This window comes from Camelus ferus, chromosome 7 (genome assembly GCF_009834535.1).
Source record: "Camelus ferus isolate YT-003-E chromosome 7, BCGSAC_Cfer_1.0, whole genome shotgun sequence".
Lineage (NCBI taxonomy): Eukaryota > Metazoa > Chordata > Mammalia > Artiodactyla > Camelidae > Camelus > Camelus ferus.
This window is the reverse complement of record NC_045702.1, coordinates 5314280-5337287: the sequence shown is the minus strand read 5'-3', so window position 1 is coordinate 5337287 and position 23008 is coordinate 5314280. Positions and strand designations below refer to the sequence as shown.

Below are 23008 nucleotides of genomic sequence, written 5' to 3'. Positions count from 1 at the left end.
CTCAAAAACCTGCTCACCTATTTGTTCTGAAATTAAAGGGAAGAAAATATCAGAGGAAAATAAAAACATATTGCAGATCCCAGTTGGTTGTTTAGCAGCTGGTCTGGGCCTTCCGTTTTTGTATCTTGAAGAATAGATCTGTGTAGCCCCTGTGCCCAGCAAGGGAAAAAAATGATAGTTTGCCAGAAACGGCATCGCAGAACCATGGCCTAAAAGAGCAACACACATGAGGAATTTCCGGCCCAGAGAGGGAAGGATGGAAACAGCCAACAGCAGAGCCAGGATTCTAATCCAAGTCAAGTCTTCCTTCATCTCACTAAGAACTAGAACCTTGTACATTTATAAAGCACTATCACATGTTGCTCGTGGGGCGGATCCAGAAAGCAGTTTTTAAAAACTGTGAATAAGAGTTGTTTCACCTCAGTAGCCATAAAAAGTGCCGACACCCTCGTTTCACATCACACCTCGCCTTCATGCAGCCCTTTTCAAATCACCACAGTGCGCGGGAGCAGTTTGCCCTTTATTAATATTAGGCCCTGGGTCACTTGGAGCTGGTGTACTTGGTGACAGCCTTGGTGCCCTCAGACACAGCATGCTTGGCCAGCTCCCCAGGCAGCAGCAGACGCACAGCTGTCTGCACTTCCCGGGACGTGAGTGTGGTTCGGCTCGAGTACTGGGCCAGTCGGGCGGCCTCACCAGCCAGCTGCTCAAACACATCATTCACAAACGAGTTCATGATGCTCATGGCCTTGGAGGAGATGCCGAGGTCGGGATGCACCTGGAGAAGCAGCAGGACCACTGTATTAACCAGGAGGCTCTGCTTGGTACCACGAGCCCCAGGCCTGAGTTGGGGACTGCAAGGCCGCCTCACCAGCCTCTTCCCAGAGGCCAAGAGACATGGAAATAGGGGTTTGTATTTTTACTACTGTACCCAAGTTTTTTTGTTTGTTTCTTCCAACTGCAAGTGGTAAGGAATGCTCTCTCTCTCTCTTTTTTACTTTCTTCATTTAATGCATCTGCATAGTGTTCCATAGGTTATAGCACTGTTCCTCTGTTAATTTACGGGGTTTCTATTTAGGGGTTTTGTTTTGCTTTTTGCTATTATATTGTGTTAAAATAAATATGTCTTTGAACACTTGTATGAGCACAATGAAGGTTATTCCTAGAGGGTTTGTGCACATAACTTGGTAGATAATTACCAATTATTTTCCAGAGAGGACACAATCTCAGCACCAGGCTAGGAGGGTGGAGACCTGGGTTCTGAGGTTGTACCCCGAGTCACTGCCTGCCCCTAAATAAGACAGCTCCTCTGGGCTTCAGTTTCCTCTTCTGTCATGCAAGCTTTCAAACTAGGTGACCTCTAGTAAAACAAATGGTAGCAATCTTGTAACAATCCTAAAATTTGAGTAGGCAGACATGGTTTTTCCATAAAGTGGGAGTTGAGTTCCAGAGGACACACATCACACCAGTGATGGAGATGGAACTAAAACTCAGGCTTATCGGCCCGGCCACTCCCTCTCCCCACTGCCTCCGGTCGCCTCTGAACTGACAGCTGGAAGACAGAGCCTGTACCAGGTGGGTTTAGCCTAAACCCCTGTGTTGTCATCACATCCTATTCTCTGCAGGGTGAGGGAGCGGCTCCCTCTCCGACTGCAAGCTTCGAAGGGTGAAGGGTGCAGGGGCCTTGCCCTGCAGCTCTCATCTGCGAGCTTAGTCCTGATCCAACACCTCCCTCACTATTTCTGAGCCAAAAAGTTAGGCTAAGCGGCAGGGTCACTAACACCCACTCTCACTCCACTTCCTTCAGGACCCTGGAGCCTGCTCTCTGCTGCTGCCCTTTGGCCAGTCCAAGTCAGCGCCAGGCTCACCCAGAGACCCAGGCTATCAGGACATTCAGACTGCTAATGGGATTCAGACCCGAGACAGGCTCACGTCTGAGATCTAATTGAACAAGGGGTGAGACTCTCAGGCAGGATGGGGAGACCCAGGGCAGGCAGCCCCGTTCCCGGGCCTCCTCCCAGCCCTGGCTCTGCTGAGCAGGGCAGAGACTGAGGCCAGGTCGCCTGGAATCCTCTAGATACGTTGGTTGTTGGGTACCCAATGGTGTCCCAAAATGCCTGTCAGTGCTTGAGTCCCAGGAATAGGTACCTCTCACGGGTGTGCTGGGAGGCTGCAGAAACAGAGAGCGTGTGAGGGCTAAGGGGCGGGACAGGCAGGAAGCGTGTGAGGGGCTGACCTCTGCTTCTGTCAGGCCATGTGGCTCAAGTCACCCCACTGAGTATTTATGCACCTCAGGTTCCAACCCCTCAGCCCCTCAAAGACTGAGTGCCCCCCACGTGGAAGGCCTTCCCCAAGACTGTAGTTCATGTGAATTGCTCCTCCCTCTAGCCACCACTAACTAGCACTTCTGGTTTGTACCGGTGTGTTCGGCACCTGATCACCCTGAGCCCAGCACTGTCCTGTGGTCTTCCTTTAATTATGTCCCACTTAACATTCCACATAATCACCTTGTCTGTCCCAAAGCCCTATAAGCTCCTGGACTTTGGGGAGAGCATGCTTTAATTGTCTCCTGCACATCACAGATGTAGGACAGACACTGGGTGGTGGCACCTGTGAGATTAAGTGTTACCCCCACGGTGTGCCTAAGGCCACTCGCCTCAGTGCCAGGAGTAAATCGGGTCCCCTTTCAAGGCTCTCTGGCCAGCACACGCCACACACACGCTGGCTCCCCATTCTCACCTGCTTCAGCACCTTGTAGATGTACATTGAGTAGGTTTCTTTGCGCCGGCTGCGCTTTCTGGGCTTCTTGTCCCCAGAACTGCGGCCCCTCCGGCTCCCAGGCTGCGGCTGCTGCTGCACACGCTCAGCGCTCATCCTCCTGCTCTTCCTAACAGCCTCCTCCCGCTCCCCAGGCCAACTTTTATGAAGTCAGCTGCCCACCAGGGAGGGCTGGGGGCCGGCACCTGGGAGCAGGGGAGGAGCTTGGCCTGATGCTATCCAGAACGTGCTCTGGGTTAATCTTATAAGAGGCTAATTGCTCCCTCCTCTCCCCCAGTGATTTCCTGTCTCTGAACAAGAAACCCCCCAGCAGCACCCTTCCCCACCCTATCACCTCCCAACACCTGCTAAAGTCCACGCGCCCACTCAGCACCCATGTGCTTGGCATGGCTGGGTGCTGGGGCGTCGGGAGGAACACAAAGCACACTCCCCCAGAGGGCCCTGCAAATTAGTGGAAGAGACAAGACTGGTTCACATGAAACAATTAGGGAAGAGTAAAAGGGGACAGTTCACACGGAACTTAGGGCTACAGTGGCCAGAGGAGGCTTTAGAGAATAAATGGCGATTTGAATCTGCTCTTGTGGGATGGGCACAGTTTAACTGGGGAGAAGGGAGGAGGTTTTAGTTGGGAGGAACGGGAGAAAGAGAAATGGCGTGAACCGCAGTGCAGTCATGGTGTGCTGGTATAGTGAGCCTTGGACCGAAGGCAGAGACGGAGCAGCCGTGAGCCCGAGCCTAGCTGGCGGCGGCAGGAAGTGCAGCAGGGTGGCCTGACGGGGAGGCGGGTCGCGCGGCTTCGGGAAGCCGGAGCAAGAAACGCTGCAGATGAGTGGGGTCCCTGTGGAAGTTTGCTGCGAAGGGAAGGAAAGAAAAAGGCTGTTACATGGGGAAAGTTAGCCGTCTCTCGGCGCACCTACGTGTGAGTGAGTATTTCAGGTTCTTGAACGCTCTGATTATAGAAACCGGAGCACACGCAAGGTACAGGCTGGCGGGAAGGTGGGGAAGACAAGCATCGCCTGTCAGCAGGTAAGGGCAGGCCTGAGTAACCCCCGCCTCACCGGGCTCCGCTTTTCCCCGGTTTCCGATATCCAGGCTCGTCCTACGTGCTCAAGTTCAAGACCACCAGGGTGGGCAATTCTTAGTGCAAAATAAGGCACTGCTAATTTTAGGCTTTTGTAGAAGTATGTATTTTGTGGGTTTTTAAAGCATTCTTAAAAGTGTTGAGACTGGCTTTTTTTCTGGACAAGCCGACCAGCCCACTACGTCCACTCCTGTTCTGAAGCCTCCCCATCCATCACGCACACACCGGAGACCCCAACAGACTTTAACAGGAGTCCTCAGCACGCCTAGGCCTCCCTTGACTGAAGCAGCAGCTCTGTGTTCCCATTACCTTCCTGACCAAGTCTGGATACTAGGACTTTCTGAAGTCATTTTTCTCTGGGCTCCACTTAAGGCAGAAAACAGTAAAGCCAGGCCTATCGGGGTCAGAGGGCAGAGAAGTCCTAGTCCCTCTTTCCAGCGTCAAATCTCAGGCTCAGCTGCAGCTTGTCATCTGATACTGTTCCCTCTGCCCAGGGCAGCCCTCAGACTCCATGGCCTCCTAAGAAGATCCTTTCAAGTTAGAGTACCAATCCCACCTTTCTGGGCAGCTACTCATGAGAAACTTCCCTCCCCTTTTAAGTCCTTTGTGTACCCTACTATCTAAGTCACAATTTAGCATCTGATTTATGCCCTTTCTGTCTTACTGGCTTTCCCATTAGATCACGAGCTCCTTGGGGGTTTAGACACCATCTGGGACTTCTGTTTTGGTTTACAGTTGTAGATGTACTATAATGAGCCTGAAAAATCATGGCTGTGTATGTTTCCCCACGGGATGGCTCCTGAGCTTCCAGAGGCACAGCAAGGAAGCAATATCAGTAAAGCTGGAACCCTGGTGGCACAAAGGCTGAAAGTGCCATTGCAGTTCAGACGGGCTGTACAGAACCCTGGCTCAGAAGTGAAGCACACGGCGCTAATGAAAATTAAGGCCGTGGACAGGTGAAGTAACACAACTGCCTGTATCCCACTAGGAGCAGATTCACAAACTTCAGTGTGGAAATTCAGACTCCTGACCATGCTTGCACCTCTCCCATCCATCCCACCAAATGGAATCAACAGGCCCGAAGTCCAGGAATCTGCATTTTTAACAAGCATCCCAAGTGCTGAGTTTCAGGCAGCAGCAGGAAAGCCTCAGACCATTCTGTAAAACATGCTCCGTGTACAGGAATCATACAATAAAGGTGTTATACATAAAGAAATAAACCAAGTGAAAACAAAAACAAAAACATGCTCCAGGAGAGCAGTTCTCACAGTGCGGCCCCCAGAGAAGCATCGGCATCACCTGAGAACTTCTGAGCGCTGTTAATTCTCACCCCACACCTACTGAGCCAGAAAGTCTGAGGCAAGACCCACACCCAGCCGTCTGCGATCTAGCGAGTCTTCCAGGTGATTCTGATACACATCAATGTTTGCGAACCACTGGCCTAAGAAAAGTCACAATTTCACATCAGAAGGTGAAGAGAGTTCACCTGTGGACCAGTCTCCAGTCTACATCCATCCCACTGCCTCCCACCCCAACTCTTCCCAAGGGAAAGTGTAAGCTGGCACTGCAGGGAGGAGGGGAGTAAAAGGCCTGGAGACCCCAAGAAGGAAGGCAGGGACCATGGCTTCTTCTTTCTTTATTGGATGCTTTGTAGATGTCACGCAGGTCTAAAAGTTACACTGTTAAATAATTCTTTAAAAACCACCCAGGATTAAGGCCCTGGTCCAGAGCTCCAAACCAGAAGCAGAAAGGAATGGGGGCGGTGGGCTGGGGGTATTCCTCCAACATCACCAAAACCCAGAGAACGAGGATCCTAAGCTCTTTCACAGGCCAACCCAGGACGTGGGCCCTCGGGTTAACCCTCAGATGCCTTTGGCTGCATCACTATTAGGGTCAGAACCAGCAAGGAGCTGGCAGGAACAGCCAGCCGAGTCCAGACATGGACAAAAGTAACTGGAAGGACAGGAGACGGACAGGTACTGTCCAGCTGTAGAGAAGATCACAGAGTGCAGCTAAGGCAGGTGGGGCAGGGGCTGGGGAGCAGTATTGCAGCAATGCAGGAGTGTGGCCCCAGGGGCCTGGCCCGGCCGGCGAGGGCTCACACATTGTGGGTCCTCCTGGTAAGCTGGGGCTCCTCGCCCACCAGCTTGGACTTGAGGTGCTCCTTGTAGGCCAGGATGTCTCCAGGCCACTTGGTGATTGTCTGCTTCTCACAGACCCAGATTTCTTGTGCAACCTAGAAAGCAAATCCTAGACTTAATAATCCTGGCCGGCATTCTCCCCATCCCTGTCCAGGAAACTGTTCTCAGGGGACTCTGGGAAGAAAACTCCATAACTTCCCACCCAGCCCCATATCCAGCTCCCAACTTCACAGCCCCAGGGTTCTTAGGGATGGCCTAACCCAAGAGTGCCGTAACCGGCAGGTTTTGGAGGCTTCCAAGCCAGAACCTGCGGTGCCATCCCAATTTCCAGTTCCCTAGCAGGACCTCGATCTGTTTAGAGGCTTCACTCTCAGCTTCCTTTTCTCCACTCCAACTCCCCCAAAGCTTCAGAGAAAAGATCAGCAGCTTTTTCACCAATGACTAGCGGTAGCCCTCAGTCTAATCCCAAGCCTCCTTCGGGTAATTTTATTTCTAGGTGGACGACTCTTGGCAACAATAGTAAAAAGCACCCTGTTCTCTATCCAACTGCCTTGCCAGTTTTGGCCAACAATGCCAAGTAGGCTAACAGCCTCAAATAGCTATAAAGAATTGAGGGATTTCCACTAAGGCTTTCTAAGTTTCCCAAAGAACTATAAAATCCGGTCCTCTGTACCTGTCTATGTCCTGAGCTCTCTTTCCAAAGACAATAAACACGTATTAAGTGCCCCCATGTGCCACGACTGTGTCCTACCTACCTCCTAGGTGCCCTGTTATGCCTCCCACTCCAGCCAGAGGCCTCACCTGCTGAATGAGTCTGAAATCGTGGCTGACCAGCATCATACCACCCTCAAACTCATTGATGGCATCTGCCAGGGCGTCGATGGTCTCAATATCCAGGTGATTGGTGGGCTCATCCAAGAAGAGCATGTGTGGGTTCTGCCAGGCCAGCCAGGCCAGACACACTCGGCACTTCTGCCCATCAGACAGGTTCCGGATTGGGCTCACCTGAGTGGAACCATGACATTTACAAAACCTGGTGTTACCTTCGCCACACATCATGACTCACCTCTATTACCCCATGGCTCCTCTGTTATCACCATTTTATAGAAAGTGGGGCTCAGGAAGACCCAAGATCACCCAGCAAGATGGTGGCACAGCTGCTGGTCTTTCAAGGCCTGAAAGGGACACTTCTGGAAGCCTGAAGCCCTGTCTCGGCACAGAATCTCATGAACTGGAGCAATCCCCTCAGCCCGGATCTGAATCCAGGAATTTGTGTGCCAGGTTTCAATTTCCCTTGCCTTTAAGTGATAGGGCTCATCCTGCTAGTTTGGGGGCAAGGGCATATCAGAGACTGCCACACTATCCCTGACCCTCCCTTGAGATCTGAATGCTCCAATCCGTAACAACCTAGAGCAAAGGAAAGGCAGACCATCCAGCCAGTCTCCAGGTATCTGGGGCTCTCCCCACACCCTGCTCCACTGACCTGCTGTTTCCCAGTGAGACCATATCGCCCGATGATCTTCCTCATCTCTTCCTTCTCCTTGATCTCTGGGTAGCACTTCATCATGTACTCCAAAGGCGAGAGGTCTAAGTCCAACTGCTCTTGTAAATGCTACAGGGAAAAAGGAACCCACCCAGGTGTGACTGGTGTCCCACTTCAAAAGGAACCCTGCTGGGCTTACCTCCCCAGTTAACTCTCCACCTCTCCCCAGGGGCCTATTCAAGATTCTAGAAGCAGCTAGGAGCTGACTTGGTCAAAGGCAGCCCCGTTCCTGAATCCTGGGCAATGCCCCCCACCCTAAGGACTATACCTGATGGTAACGCCCTATTTTGACATGAGAGTGTTTTCGGATCATTCCATCTGTGGGTAGTAGCTAGAATAAAAAAGCAGTAAGTGGAAAGATAAGCACACAAAAAAGGAAACCAGGTCAGAAGCAGACATAGGCAGAGAGGGGAAACAAACATATGTTAACACTGAGCAAGACTCATACAACTTCCTAAACAGAATCTACATCACCACCTCACTAACAAGCTATTCTGGCCACTCTAAAAATATTTAGGAAGATATACTGAAACAGATGTTCTCACGAGAGGCAAAGACACACACCATACCACCTACTCAGTAGTAATTAAATGACTACTAGAGAAAGCACTGCAATGTGTAACAAAGGACTCAGATCTGGGCACAACATGCATTTTCTACAATAAAACATTTCCAAATGCACAGATGTTCCTATATGCTAAATGCTCTGAATGAATACACAGAAAAATGTTGAGAGCACGCATGTATTCTCTCTCTCACACTCACACAGACTCCCCCTTCCTCTCTCCCTCTCTCCTTCTGAGAAAACTGCCCCAAACTTCAGCTCTGCCCCACGATGATCTTCCACCCCAGAGGATGTCTCACTCACTACTAGGGTGCTCAGGCCCTGCAAGAGTAGTGGTCCCTGAGTACCCTCCCTCTTCCTCAGACACACTGAGCACCATACCTCTCCAGTTAGCAGCTTCAGAAGAGTTGACTTCCCTGCTCCATTGGGCCCCACCAGAGCCACTCGTGTGTCGAGATCAATACCAAATTCTAGATTGTTGTAGATGCAAGGCTGAAGTGGGTGAGAGAGAGAGACGGACACAAGGCTAGTGTGCCGATCAAGCTGACTGGCAGACCAGCCCCACGGAGTCCCTAGTCACCACTGGAGGAGGCAGGAGTGAGGAGGAGGGAGGCAGCTCTCATGGCAGACCCCAACCCATGCCTCCATCCACCAACCCAGCTGAAGAGTTTTCCTTCTACTCTAAGTCCCTGGACGAGGCACCCCAGCGGCCACACATGAAAAATCCCCAGCATCAGAGGGGTTAGTAACTGTGGTCAGCAAACAGTAGGAGACTCTTCTCACCAGTTGATACTCATCTCGTAAAGTGTACCCTAGCCTTCCAACCACACACAGGTACTCACCCCATCTTTTGTATACTTGAAGCTGACATTCTGCACCATGATAACGGGTGGAGGGATCTTGCCACATGGTGGGAAATAAAATGACAGTGTCTAGGAAGAGGAGAGGACATTTATCAAGTCAGGTTCTTTCTTATCCCCTCACCTCCGGCCACCTAACTCCATCCAATCAGACCCTACCTTGTCACTCACAACCCTCTCTGTCAGTCCAGATGCCATCATCTTCTGTAGCGTCTTCTCCTTGCTCTGGGCCTGCCGGGCCAGCTTGGCACTGCCATGACCGAACCTAGCAATGTAGTTCTGAAAGAGACCAGAGGGGGCCTGGAGTAAGGGTAGGCACCGAACAACTCATCCTAAATGCTCAGTAAAAACTGATAACTTCTTCCAGACCTTCTCCAGCACCCCTCACCTCCCAAACACCCTCACCCGGCTCCCCGGACGACGTGAACTCAGCTCCACGACTGTCCTACCTTCATGTGCGCAATCTGATCCTGCTCCCAGTGGAACCTCTTCATCTGATTCTCTTCCAGCTCCAGCCGTGTCTTCACATACTGATCATAATTACCCTGCAGGAAAATGCACCAGGCGAGACGGGCAGCTTTAGCCGCGGTCCTGGGTTCTCACTCAGGGTTCAGGGGGATGCGATCTGGCATCTGACTTGGCCCTGGCTATAAGATTGTGCAGCAGGGAAAGAGGAAGTGCATTAAAGAAGCATATCCTAATCTAGAATCTGTGGTCTTTCAAATTACGTGCACCTCGTTCTTAGCTTAGCCAGAGCAGGGCTCCAGATCAGATCCTTGGGTTAGCTGTAAAGACACCCAGAGCACTGGCAGTAGCCCTGAAAACCTCCTTCATACAGACATCACGAAGTTCACAGCTTTCCAAGAGCACCTCCGACTACTCTGCACGCCTAGAGGCTGAGGCCCATGCAGACTACAAGAACTGCCTCTAGGTGGGATGGTGTGAGACCAGTTAGATTTGGGACCTGGCAAACCCTGCACTATGGACTGCCGTGGTTTCTATCTGCAAAAAAGTGGACTCAACCTAAATATCTATCAAAAAGGGTCTGACAAAAGGGAAAAAAAAGGTTTGACAAATAAGTTACAGGATAGCTATACAATGAAATACCACACAGTCACTGAAAAGAATGAGGCTGACTTATGGAAATCTCATATGGAAAGCAGTCCAAGACAAACACAACCTACAGAAGAGAAGGACTAAGACACAACTGTGACAGGTGTACATGAAATTGTCTGTAAATGCTTACAAGTACACATGAAAGTTCTGAAAGGCTGTATCAAAGACTTAATACTCCTATGGTGAGCACAACCATGAATAAAGGAAACTTCTACTTTTTCATTTTTGGTACTTTTTTCAAAATACAAAAAATGAAAAGGCAAGGCAGAAAAATGGGCTGTTGAGATCCTGGCTCCTACTCTTCATTGAAGGAGGGGTAATGTGCTGAACGCCACAAAGCAGAGTTAAGCAGCCGCTCGAGACGGCAGAGAGCACCAAGGCCTGCCCGGGCACCATGAAAAGTCAACCTCTTTGCATAAGGCAAACATACACCATGTGTACAGGCTGCCAATCCATGGCCTATGGCCTGAAAGCAATTACTTTGGGACTAAAATAAAACAGGCTACAGGACTCCCTGTCCACATCTTTTTATAGCAATAGGCAGAAAAGAGCTGCTAAGTCTATTTTTTCCTTAAAGGAGAACTTCAGGCAATTGGTAAGCACAAAGGTTATTATGGAGAAGTTGGGTCCACTCACCGTATAATACTTCAGTTTCTTGTTGTGCATGTGAATGATGTTGGTACAGACGCCATTCAGAAAGTCCTGGGAATGGGAGACGAGGACCAGGATGCGCTTAAAACTGCAAAGCCAGAGAACCAGTTAGGGAGGCGCTCAAAACGGCAGCCAGTTCACAACAGGTGAGCTGAATGTCAGGCCCAGAAAGCCTTCAGCCTTTCCCTTCCTTACACCTCAGCATCCTTTAGACTTACTGGTCAATTCCCAGTTCTCAGCAAGCACCTAAGCCAGCAGTGCACAAGCTCCTTGTAAGGACACTTTGATGCCTTGCAAAGTGTGGTGACAGAGTCTGAGAGTCCTCAATCTTCTGTTCTAACTTCCAACAGAATGGAATGGGGAAGGCAGTAACAGTGACGGTAAAATCAAAAAAGTATGCACACAACCACCCGTAAGTATCTCTAAAACCATGGGTAGGAAGAGCTGAAACAGGCACAGTAAAAAGCATCATGCTCTTCTTTTTAAAGAAAATACCGAGTCACTGCAGAGACCATGGGAAGCCTTCTTCTAGAACTGGTGCAATGCTCCAGGTTATTCGGCTCTCTAGCCCAGGACCACTGCCATGTGGGCTATTTTTGCCTCTGTCACTGCATTATGATCTTAGATGTGAATTCCTGTTTATATGACATATGTAAATACAATTAAGGAAAAATATTGTCTTTAATAAAGATACTGTATTTTCAGTAACAGGAAAAACAAAAAAAAGTAAATCAAAATAATGAAAAAAAAAACAAAAAACAAAACTACATTTCAGGCAACAAAAGCAAACAAAAAGCCTGCCCTAAAGGTGCTTACCACTTTTTCAATGTGGCCTTTGCTCTGGCCTGACTTCTGTCCATTTCTCACTGCTCTAGTATCACTGTAGTTTCTGGGCATCCATCTCCCTTGGACTCTGCTCAATGACCCCTTCAGGACCTGCCCACTTCCCACCCCAGCCTCCCCACTTACGTCTTTAGCTCTTCTTCCAACCACACACAAGCGTCGAGGTCCAGGTGGTTGGTGGGCTCGTCCAGGAGCAGCATGAAGGGCCGAATGAAGAGGGCTCTGAAGAACAGGAAAGGAGACAGAGCCACTTCAGTCTAACAGGTGCTACACAGGAGAGGACAGCCTGCCTGCTACCTGCAATTCTGGTCAGGCCTGCATCAAGTCCTGAAATCAATTCTAGACTCTCCACCTCAGAGGAAAGGTGAGAACTAGGAGAGAAACCAGAGATGAAAAGTTGAGGTTAAAGGGCAGAAAACAGAGCTCAGAAGTAGAGGGAAGATGCAGTTTGGAGATAAAGCTGTAAAAATCCTTATGAATCTGCAAGTCTTTTACACTGAGGTTGGTGACTAACAGGAACACAAAAGGATACAGAGAAAATAAGTTGTTAAAGCAAAAAGTATTCAGGTTAAACCTAACTGGTAGGGTTGCCAGACTAGCAAGGAGGCCAAAGAGTGCTGTTTTCTTAGATACAATCACAGGAGAATGAGGGGAGAGTGCTGGGCCCCACACTCGTAGTCACCACACATGCAGAACTTTTTAGAAATAAGATTATGGACCTCAGACTCCAGCATTCTGACTGCACGTATCTGAAGCAGAAGCTAGAAAACTGTATTTTTAAAAGCTCCCCAGGTGAACCTGAGGCAGCTAACCCATGCTAGCACATAAAGCCACAGTTCTCATGCACCAAGGCACACACAAGCAGCCCTGCTAAAGCAGTGGCTCAAGCGTCGCCAATGCACATGGCAGAGAACGGTGGGTAAGGAACCACCCATTTAACTGGGGATTTCCTGGGAGACAGGTGAGGGAATGATGGTCTACAGAAAGTCACGTTGGGTCCAGGTCACAAGAGAGTAAGGAGGACAGATATCATAATAGCTGTCTAACATTTTATCTTTATACGTCAAGAGTCAGAAGGACTGAAGCACGAAAAAGGGCGGGAGAGGAGTCAAGAGGAAAGAAAGACCCAGACCTACTCTCCCATGTTACCTAGGGCTGGTCCTAGAGTTCCCAAACACTGTGCCGAAGTCCAGCAACGACCACTCAGTTGGGAAGCTCACGCCTTAGCTCATGTATACCACTGCCCTGAATCCCCCCCACCGCTGTCAATATCTGCATCCTACTGGACATTGACTGACCATCAGCCTCTGTTCTAAACAGCTCCACTGGAGGAAGCATTCAACCCTGGAAAGCAATGGGGCTCCGCAGAGGGTGGAGGAGGGAGAGACTCACCTGGCGAGGGCAACCCTCATCCTCCAGCCCCCACTGAAGTCTTTTAGCTTCTTGCGTTGCATGGCAGGTGTGAAACCCAGTCCATGCAAGATCCGGGAGGCCCTCATCTCCGCCTTGTCAGCATCCAGCTCCTCCAGCCGCTCGTAGAGCTCTAAGAGCTTCTCACACTCCGCTGTGGGCAGTGCATAGCATGTGAGCTCCCAGGCCTTCCCAGGGAAAGTCCTCCCCCACACCCCGGGGTCTGGGGCCCTACCATCCTCGTGAGCCAGCCGCTCTGCCTCCCTCTCCAGCATGGCCCGCTCCGTGTCAACTTCCATCACACACTGCAAGGGCGTCTTGTCACTAGGGGGCATCTCCCGAGTCAGGTGGTAGATGTCGATGTGCTCAGGGATGGGCACTTCGCGCTTCCCAATAGCAGACAGCAGCATGGACTTTCCTGAGGGGAGCAGGCAAAGGACGGGAGGAGAAGTGGACACTCAGCACAGCTCTGCCTGCCATTCCCCCACACCAGTCCCTCCCCCCCGGCCAGACCATGACCTCATCATTTTTTGAGTATTTTCCGTCCTTTCACTCATTCAAGTCCTGCTACCCCCCTCTCCCACCCTTGGGACACCTTTCCAATTTTCCTCCAATTCTTGTCCTCTGTGAAGTCTGTTCACCTACAGAGGCCTGACACAAAGCCTGGCCCGCCACTTCTCCCGCACCTGCTGTCTCCAACTACTCATGTGGTACCTGTCACACACTGCTCGGTGCTGCTAGTTCTCTCCCTGGGCAGATCTGGTCTCCCACCCATGTTGTCAAGTCCTTGCTTTGTACACAGCTGATGCTAAGTAAATACCTCCTGAGTGACAAGGAGAGAGACTTCCCACCAAGCCTTCCAAGGGCCTCACCAATTCCATTTAAGCCAATGAGGCCGTAGCGACGGCCTGAGTTTAATTCCAGTTTGGTGTCACTGAGCAGCTCTTGACCATGAAAGGTAAGGGAGAGGTTGATGATGTGGGCGTCAGTACTGTTGGGGTGAGAGGCGAGGACACCAGTGACAGCGCGAGCAGCAGCTTTCTTCATCTCAAAGTCCTCTAGCTCCTTGGTCAGCAAGTCTACTTCTAGGGACAGAAAAGAAAAGCAGTTTGGGAAGAGGGCTGTAAGACAGACTAAGCTCTCACACAAAAAGGCACGCCTTTGAGCACCTGGATAGATCAGTCATGCATCAGACTTTTTTCATCTGAGGGTCCTGGGTTCAGGACCTTGTTCGGACACTTGTGGCTTTTGCCCTTCTGTAGATTATCAAATATTATCATACAAAGATCCAAAAAGCTGAAAGAGGCATGCCCTGGAAGACCTGGGTTGAAGATCAGGTTGAGCTGACTCAGCTGTTTCACAAGCTTTAAACAGTGCACATCACATACAGATCTGCCCTGGTATCACACCTTCATGGACATTTTTTACTTCACAACTTGTCCTTTTAATTCTAACTTTTCTTGATCTTAGAGGATATAATGCATGGTCGGAATGGCTGGAACTCCAAATTGTCCTCCACGAGTATATGTTAAAGAATTAGTACCAATGCCCAAAAGAAAGCAGACACTACAGAGGTGCAACTCTTTCTCCACGACCTAGGGAGCTTCCAGATGGTGCTTCCAAGAAGCTATTTTGTCCAGAAGGGACCGGCGTAAGAAAATTCACAGCGGGATCAACGGCAGGCAGAGATAAGGCTGGGAAAACCAGAAGTTCCAAGTCTGGAGGGTTTCAGAGATGCAAACTGACTATGAGACAAGAGACCGACTATTCTGCCTTTGTGGGTTTCAGGGACGACTACATTCGCAGGCTGGGAAGAACCACTCATATTCACGGCCAGGAGTGGTGGAGTTCACCCTGTGCCTGGGATGCTGCATCATCATCCCCCATCTAATTTAACCCTCATAAGCCTTATGAGAGATACACACATCACCCTCATTCTATAAAGAGATTAAATAATACAGCCAAGGTCAAAAAGGCTAGTAAGTGACAGAGCCAGAATCTGAACCAGGGTTTGTCTGACCCCAAGGCCGTGACCTCAACTACTTCACTATCCTGCCCTTCCATAGAGGAAAGTGCTCACAAAGTACTGTTGAAAGGAGGATAGAAATGGGGGTGTAGGGAGTCATGGTAAGCTTCTTCCAAAAGAGAATAAGGTAATCTATCTACATTCTCAGGAAGGAGTCAAAACTATACATAAAGTTCCACTACTGTGAGAATGTTCTAATTTTTCAGTCTTTGACACCCTTACCTATGTTCCCTTAGTGATCTTACAGTAGAACCCCCGAGATGAGAAAGCCTGTGCACTTGTCCTTAGGACAAGGAAAGATGGAGTAGAAGGGGAAAGAGCTCAGTCCCTCCTCGGACAGGCAGGCTTGGGGAGAACAACTCCAAGGGAGAGGGTGTGTCGTGGTCAGGCTTAGGTCACTCTCCAAATACCCCATCCTGTCAGGAGGTCACCAGGGCTGGCACCATCACCCACCCTGTCGCTGAACTGCTCAGCCTGCAAGGGGCCAGCACGGACGGCAGTCACTCTGTATGTATCTCACATTCCAGTGCAGCGTGTTACACGTAAATGCTTGATGAGTACAGGCTTATCCCATTTTATTCCACTTCAGGTTACTGTGCTTTGCACATATGCAATTCTTACAAATTGAAGGTTTGTGGAAACCCTGTGTCGAGCAATTATATCAGTGTCATTTTCCCAACAGCATTTGCTCACTTGTGTCTCTGTGTCACATTTTGATATTTATTGCAGTACTTTAAACATTTTCATTATTATTATATTTGTTACGGTGATCTGTGATCTTTGATGTTACTACTACAACTCACTGAAGGCTCAAATGATTACTAGCACTTTTTAGCAACAAAGTATTCTAAAATTAAGGTATGCCCATTTTTTTAAAAAAACATAATGCTATTATGCACTTAGTAGACTACAGTACAGTGTAAAGATAACTTTTATACACATAAGGAAACCTAAAAATTTGTGTGACTTGCTTTATTGCGATACCAGCTTTACTACAGTGGTCTGGAACTGAATCTGCGATACCTCCAAGGTGTGCCCGTACTTTTCAAATGGAGGACACATTGTCTTGGCTGATAAGAGGACTTTTAACAGTATTTTTTCTACACAGTTGAGTTTGCAGGCTTCCCACAGCCCCTCTGTGCCAATCCTTGTTCTAGATGTTGAGAAGAAGATGTTGCAGAAGTTTATGATCTAGATCAGAAGTTGGTAAACTTTCTTAAAGGGTCAGATGCTAAATATTTTAGGGTTTACAGCCCAAGTGGCAAAATAAAAACTATTATGTAGGTATATATATCACCATCTGAAACTTTAAAAATGTAAAAACCATTCTTAGCCTGGGAGTGGACTGGCTTAAAAAAAGGCTGGCCAGATTTGGCCAATGGCCTGTTTTTGTAAACAGAGTTTTACCGGAACACAGCCAGACCCATCATTTTATGTATCGCCTATGGCTGTTTCCATTATAATGGCAAAGCAGGACAGCCGCATCAGAGACCACAAGGCCCACAAAGCTACAAATATTTACTATCTGGATCTTTACAGGAAAAGATTGCCGATCCCTAGTCTATATCTCCATCTGCTCAGGCAAGAGAAAGATCAAAATTAAGGGAAAGTTACACAGTCAACCCTCTGTATGCACAGTTCTGCATCCAGATTCAACAAACCATGGACAGAAAAAAAAATCCAGAAAGTTTGCCACACAATGGCAACTATTTCATAGCATTTACGTTTAGGTGTTATAAGTAATCTAGAGATGGGCTAGTTATATGCAAATATTACACACACCACTTTATATAAGAGACTTAAGTATCTATGGATTTTGGTATCCGCAGGGATCCTGGAATCAATTCCTAGTAGATACCGAGGCGCAGGACTGTATACATTTTCTCTTGATCTCTTCCAGTTTACAGCATCTATGATCTAAGTCATCTCCTGAGCTTCAAAAGTAAGACTTGGACCTCATTGTCCTAACCTACAGCATGCTAGAAAACAGACTCAAAAAATAAGTAAATAGCACTGAATAAAAGGAAAAGGGATTTTTCATCAAGAGAGAATATTGCAGACTTCACAAGCAGCCCCTCTGTACACATTCCCCAAACAAGGGGACCAGCTGAACTCCAGGGCCTGTCTTGAAGAGTCTCACATTCTCAAGAAGACTGAGCTGTCTGTTACAAGTCACTTTCTTTGATACGTATCTTGGTCTTTCCATACCTTCCCACCTAAAGAAGGCCAAGTAGCAATGGCCAACTGCTAAGGTTGGAGAACGGTGACCTGCAGCATTAAGTAATTCCAAACTCAGAGAAGAGAGAGGACCCAGTCTTGGGAGAGGGAACAGTTGGCCCATTAACTATGGAAGCAGAAACAACCCTGGGTACCTGGCAATAAGAAATGTTCTGAGGGAGCTGGAAAGAACACAAGATTTCATATTTCGGAACAGCAGCCCCCTGAGGAAGGAAGGTGAAAATCAAAACTCCCTTATTACTGAGATAGGGATACTGCAGCTGGGTTCCCCGGGAAACTCGGGTTTCCTAAGCAGAAAAGGTGAAGAAATTTGTAATGGGAACAGTAAACCATAGTTTCAAAGCGGGATTCAGTTTTCTACCTTTCCAATTTATCCAGAAAGTACCAACAGAGCTGGTAAGAGACACTGCTTAACCATGGTGAGTGAGGCCCTAGAGGGAGCCCTGTCTCTACAGATCACAATTCAGCCTGCTCCTTCACTCTTATCATTCTTAACTTCCCATCCCTTTACTACTCTGGCCAGGAATAAAACTTCCCCATAGCCTGACTTTATTGCACTAGCTTTCCCTCATAATTCTTACTTTGGAGACAATTTTTACCACTCTCTCCTATCATTTTTAACCACCCCGGCTTTGCGAATTGTTATCTGTTGTAATTTCCATTAGTAATTCTCGTCATCGTCAAAGATCAAATAATTTAGTTGAAGAAACAGAAGATACAACATAAAAAAGTTAACACTATAGATAGCATAAGGGGATAGTGAATGGCAATATTACTGATGTCAGGTTTGACTGGGAAAGACTTTACCATCTTGAGCTGAGCCCTGAGAGAAATGTCAAATATAAATAGTACAAAAATTGTGTTAGAACCTCAGTGTGCAAATGGACAGAAATGTGGTGACTATTCAAGGGACAACAGTAGTTGATGGAGAAGGACGGAGAAGGCCTGTTAAGAGTCTTCAGGCGGCAAGACAGAAAGCTAGGATAGACTGCCGAAAGCCTGGGATATTCTTTATTACATACTGCCCTGTGTGTAATAGACTAGACTGCAAGTTATCAGAGGACAAACCACACTTACAGTGCTTGGCATGGTGTCTAACACTTGAGAAGCACTCATAAGAGAAAGGTATCTCTCCCAGAAAAAAAAACTCATGAAATAATTCACAGATTTCTCTCGTTGGTACAGTCACTACCCCTGGGAGGACAAGGATATAATGAGGCAAAGAGCCCGGCACACTGACCACCATGGGTAGAAATGGAAATTGAGAAAGGGGCAGGGAACTGACCTCCTCCTCAGTCTAGTAGACAGAGCAGCAAGGCAGCACAACTCCCATATTTGCTTGCCACTGAGTATGTGAGAACTTTGTGTTCAGTTTCCTTGGTCAAGCTCCAACTCTACTGGTTTGGTTCATCATAAAAAGTTTCGTGGTACCAGGTAGATTTTCCAGTGCCCCGAGCATCCAGACTCTGACTCCAGCTGGAACATCCATTAAATGGTAGCAACCATCCCAGGAACCCACCTCTCCCTCAATTCACCTGTGGTCTCTCGGCCATTGGCCTCCTCATTTTTCTCCTCTGCCACCTGTGGTTCTGTGACAGCGTCTCCGTTTTCTTCATGTCCTTTTCTGGGACGCTGTCGTGCTTTGGCAGCTTCCTTTTTTTTGGCTGCCTTCTTCTTGGCCAGGTCGGAGGGCATGGTGATGAACCACAGGGGAACGTTACTGTTCTTTCAGGAAGCCTGAAGGAAGGCAAACACCCCCAAATTCTAAACTTTCGCAGAGCGCCTGGCCCTTGCTCCATCCCTCCCAGGAATTTTCCTATCAAGCCTCCGATACCCAGCTCCGCCCCAGCCTAGTCGCTCCCAACTTTGTCAGGCTCTCCCAAGCCAATTCTGATCCTCGGCCGCTCTTCTAATCTCAACATCTCTTCCCTCGGGCTTTGTCCACCAATCTCCACGGACTGCCTCACTCTGGAAACGCTCCTCCTTTCGGGGCCTCCAGTTAGGGACCAGGTTCTGCCCCTCGGCACAGGTCCCGGTCTACAGTTTCCCCACAACTTGGCGCGCTACGCTCCAGCCAGCCGCCTCACTTTGCTGGGTTTCCTCCTCCCCTCTGCCTCCGGCCTTCTCCCGGTCCTTCCGCTCCACACCACCTGGCCGTCGGGTCCAGCTTCTTACCGGGGCGCACTAGTCCTCCCCCCGGTGAGTCCCCTCAGAGTCCCCTCACTCGCTACCTCCCTAGCCTCCCCCAGCCCCCGCCCGTCAGCTTCTCTCTCTTGGCCCTTTCTTCTCTCTCGTCGCCGCCTCCATCCCGACCCGATCCCTCCTCCCTCTTCCCGTCCCCCCTCCCCACCACCGGCCGGCACCCTCCCCCAGCGCCCCTTCCCCCAACTCACTGGGCCTCGCCGCTCGGCCTCTGTCGCAACAGAGCTGCTCCTTGAGCTCCTCCGCGTGCGGCCGGCTCACCAGCCAATCAGGGCCTCGCGCGGCTCTCGCTGCGCCGCCGCGCGGACTCCTGGGAAGTGTCGTCCTCTAGCCGCGGCAGCCGAGGCTGAGACCACTCCTCAAGAACTACCTCGTATCCCAGGGGCCTCGCGGGCCTGCGTGGCGTCATCATGATGCGCGAGTCCGGGGGGATTGGAGTCCAAGAGCCCTCTGCCAGGGGTCCGCTTCAGGCACTGGAAACTGCAAATCCCAGCTTGCTCCTCGGATAAGCGGCTGGGCCTTCCAGACTACAGCACCTCTAGAAAATCTTTTGAATTGTGCGGAGATACCGAGTTTACAGGGTCGCCCAGCCGGCTCAGACAGCACGCGAGCGACTACACTTCCCAGCAGGCATCAGGTAGGAATGAGTCCAAACAATGGAGCGAAGAGGCGGTAGGTGGAGAGCGGAGGAGAAAGACTGAGGCGACTGGTGAGAGTGGGACACGAAACTCATCACTAGGAAGAAGATGCGAAGAACAGAATTCTTCCATGAAAGAAAGGCGTCCTCGTTTCATGAAAGCGAGATTTTAGAGGCTGGTTCATTATTACCAAACTTTTCGAAGGTGCCGAACGTTGTTCCTGAACCTTGGCCGCTCCGCCTGCCCACTCCAGAATTAGGTCTCCATGTAAGTCTGATGGGAAGAACCCTGAGGTTTGAAAAAAAAAATCCCTTTTCTGAGTTTAGCTTTAGCAGTTAGCCATGAGACCTTGCTGGTTGCTTTTCCTTTGAGTCTCCCTTTTTAAAATCTCTCACAGAGTTCTCAAAGCTTACAAGGCAAATCCCAAAATTGTAGCCTCTGAGACTTCTCCAGGCTCCTCACAAGCACTGACACAGATGGAAGGAAGCAAAGGAAGCCCTTACTCCCTCTGAGCACATTTTCCAGAAGTGGCGCCGCCTGATTCTTTTCAGAAGTGAGCTCAGTACGCTCCGCATAAAACTAGTTTTCCTCCTCCAATTTGATACTCCAGTAGAATCTAATTAGTTGTATTTCAGAAGTAAGCCAAGCTATTTCTCACTTCATGCCTTTGAGCATGCCTTTCCCTAGACTACCCTCCACCAATCAGGTGCCTACTATATGTCGCTCAAAGCGAGATGTTAGAGGTGCAGTGGTGACAAGTCTTTCCCTGACCTCAGGAAGCTCACAGTTAAGAGCACCAGCTAAAAATTGTCGCTTGCCATCTGGTTCTAGGAGAATGAAGTCACTAGCCACTGCAGTCACTGAGCTTCAACGCCCCCTGAAAGGAGTTCAGGGCAGAGATCAGGAATGAGGCACCCTATGCTCTGGGAATAACTGTAGAACAGGCTTCAGATAGAGATTTTCAGGAAAAGATTTCTATGAGCCCAATTTCTTGCATCTTCTCATATCTAGAAAAGAAGTAAAATCATTAATAGATACATCTGCTCCTCCTGACTAACAGTAACCTTCTGCTGAAGTGCGTGCTTGATAGCAGATATTCCCCCCTTCACTAAAACCATACATATACTGACTTCTCTACTTCTTCTGAGCAGTTCCTCAGAGCCATATGAGAGGCTGTCTCCTGGGCTATAGTCCCCACTAGGCCCCAAATAAAACAACTCACAACTCTCACGTTGTGCGTTTTTTTCGGTCAATAAAAGGAAACATTTAAAAGGAAACAGATCATGACATTCAGGTGATAAGTGCCATATGGGCAAAAGCACTGTTGTAGGTATAGAAATATATAGACGATAGTTAACTGACTGCAAAGCTCTTCTTTATGAAGCAAGGTAATTATTTATGGTTGTGAATCACGTAAAATTGCTCACCCAAGCACCTCGCCTTCTGGGAGGTCTACAATATGCCTGTCTCTCCAAGTCTCATTAAAATGTGGTTACAGGCAGCTTATGGAGAACTAAACTTACTTACACTCTTTCATTTCTGCCATCACATTTAATCCCCCCAGCAGATTCTGAGGTGGGGATTATTACCATTTTACAGATTGGAAATGAAGGCACAGAGTTGGTAGTAAAACAGCATTGCTGGTAAAGACAGTGCCAGGACTTGAAGCTGGAATCTTCTAGTTCCAGAACTCCAGCTCTCTAAAATGACTCAGGTTGGCAAAAGAAAGACTAACCGGTTACTTCTCTGAATCCACCTACATAGCCACCAATCTCACCCATGATTTCCCATGAATTAACAGTTGCTGAACAAGGTCTTTTTCAGCACAGCAAGAGTAGCATAGAAAATGTAGCAGTTCTGCCATTCCCATCCAGGGTTTAGATCTCTTGCAGGGAACAGACCTGGGCATGAAGAGAGAAGAAATAGGGAAATAAAAGGGAGAGGGATGGGAGGAGAAAAGGACTAGCTAAATACGAAAATCACAGGAGGTCAGCGCTAGAGACAGGAAATGAAGAGTCCAGATTCTTCATTTAAAATATGAAGAAGCTGAGACCCAAGGGAGGAAAGATCTCATCCAGAATTGACTAGAAACTTAGTAACTGAGAAAGATCTGGAGCTTTGCTGTTCGATGTGGTAGCCTCTAGCCACATGTGGCTGTGGAGCACTTGAAATGTGGCTAGTCTGAATTGAGATGTGCTGTGAGTGTGAAATATTCATTGGATTTCAAAGAGTACATGTGGAGAAGAAAAAGGACGTAAAATATCTCAACCTTTTATATTGATTATATGTTGAAATGTTAATACTTGGGATATATTTAATAATAGAAAATATATTATTAAAATTAATTTCCCCTGTTTCTTTTTAATTTTTAAAAAATGGGGCTACCAGAATATTTAAAACTTACATATGTGGCTCACATATTTCTGTTGGACAATGCTGGTCTGGAACTTGCTTCTTTCAGTCTGTAGCTGAGTGTTTCTACTCTGCTTCCCAGCGTCTTCTAACAAGTCATTTATTTACCACCTATTTATGTGCCAGTTGCTGAGGGGAAATCAAATTGCACTCTGAGTTTAAGACCAAACACAGTAAAGGGTAACAGCGTGGTGTATTTCATCTCATGTGCCTCCTAGAATGGGTTCTTGACTCTATCAGCCCCAATGTTCCCATTTAATAACAAACTTTTAAAATAACACCCAGTTTCCTTTTTTGAAGTAAAGTTCATAGACGACATAACCTAATTACACACACAAACTTTAAAAAAAATTAGTGTAACGATAATTGAAAGAAGAAAGAAAAGGAAATCCTTTATAATAAAAGAATAATGTTATTTCAGTATGCTAACATAGGGCCACCTTGAATGTGACAGTACAGATGCAGGCAGAACACCATTAATGACATGGCTGTCCACAATACAGT

At 48.4% G+C, this 23008-nt stretch overlaps 2 protein-coding genes across 3 annotated transcripts; both read right to left on the bottom strand.

The window, feature by feature from the left end:
* Positions 1-508: 508 nt before the first annotated feature.
* On the bottom strand, positions 509-5338 carry LOC106728472 (late histone H2B.L4). The gene is made up of 2 exons (XM_014550772.2): positions 2740-5338; positions 509-778 (listed from the first exon to the last, which is right to left on the bottom strand). The coding sequence occupies exons 1-2, from the start codon at positions 2872-2874 to the stop codon at positions 542-544; spliced, it is 372 nt and encodes a 123-aa protein (XP_014406258.1). The 5' UTR covers positions 2875-5338; the 3' UTR covers positions 509-541.
* A 139-nt stretch (positions 5339-5477) lies between these two features.
* On the bottom strand, positions 5478-19687 carry LOC102505834 (ATP-binding cassette sub-family F member 2). 2 transcript variants are annotated; one of them, XM_032483113.1, is made up of 15 exons: positions 19646-19687; positions 18788-18989; positions 13861-14073; positions 13224-13406; positions 12971-13142; positions 11705-11800; positions 10721-10823; positions 9418-9513; positions 9128-9247; positions 8951-9040; positions 8490-8600; positions 7812-7874; positions 7484-7612; positions 6802-7005; positions 5478-6095 (listed from the first exon to the last, which is right to left on the bottom strand). In XM_032483113.1, the coding sequence occupies exons 2-15, from the start codon at positions 18945-18947 to the stop codon at positions 5958-5960; spliced, it is 1878 nt and encodes a 625-aa protein (XP_032339004.1). In that variant the 5' UTR covers positions 18948-18989; positions 19646-19687; the 3' UTR covers positions 5478-5957. The 2 variants fall into 2 exon arrangements, with proteins under 2 accessions (XP_032339004.1, XP_032339003.1); XM_032483112.1 differs by lacking the exon at positions 19646-19687 and adding an exon at positions 19340-19526 and having other exon boundaries at positions 5483-6095.
* Between the last annotated feature and the right edge of the window lie 3321 nt (positions 19688-23008).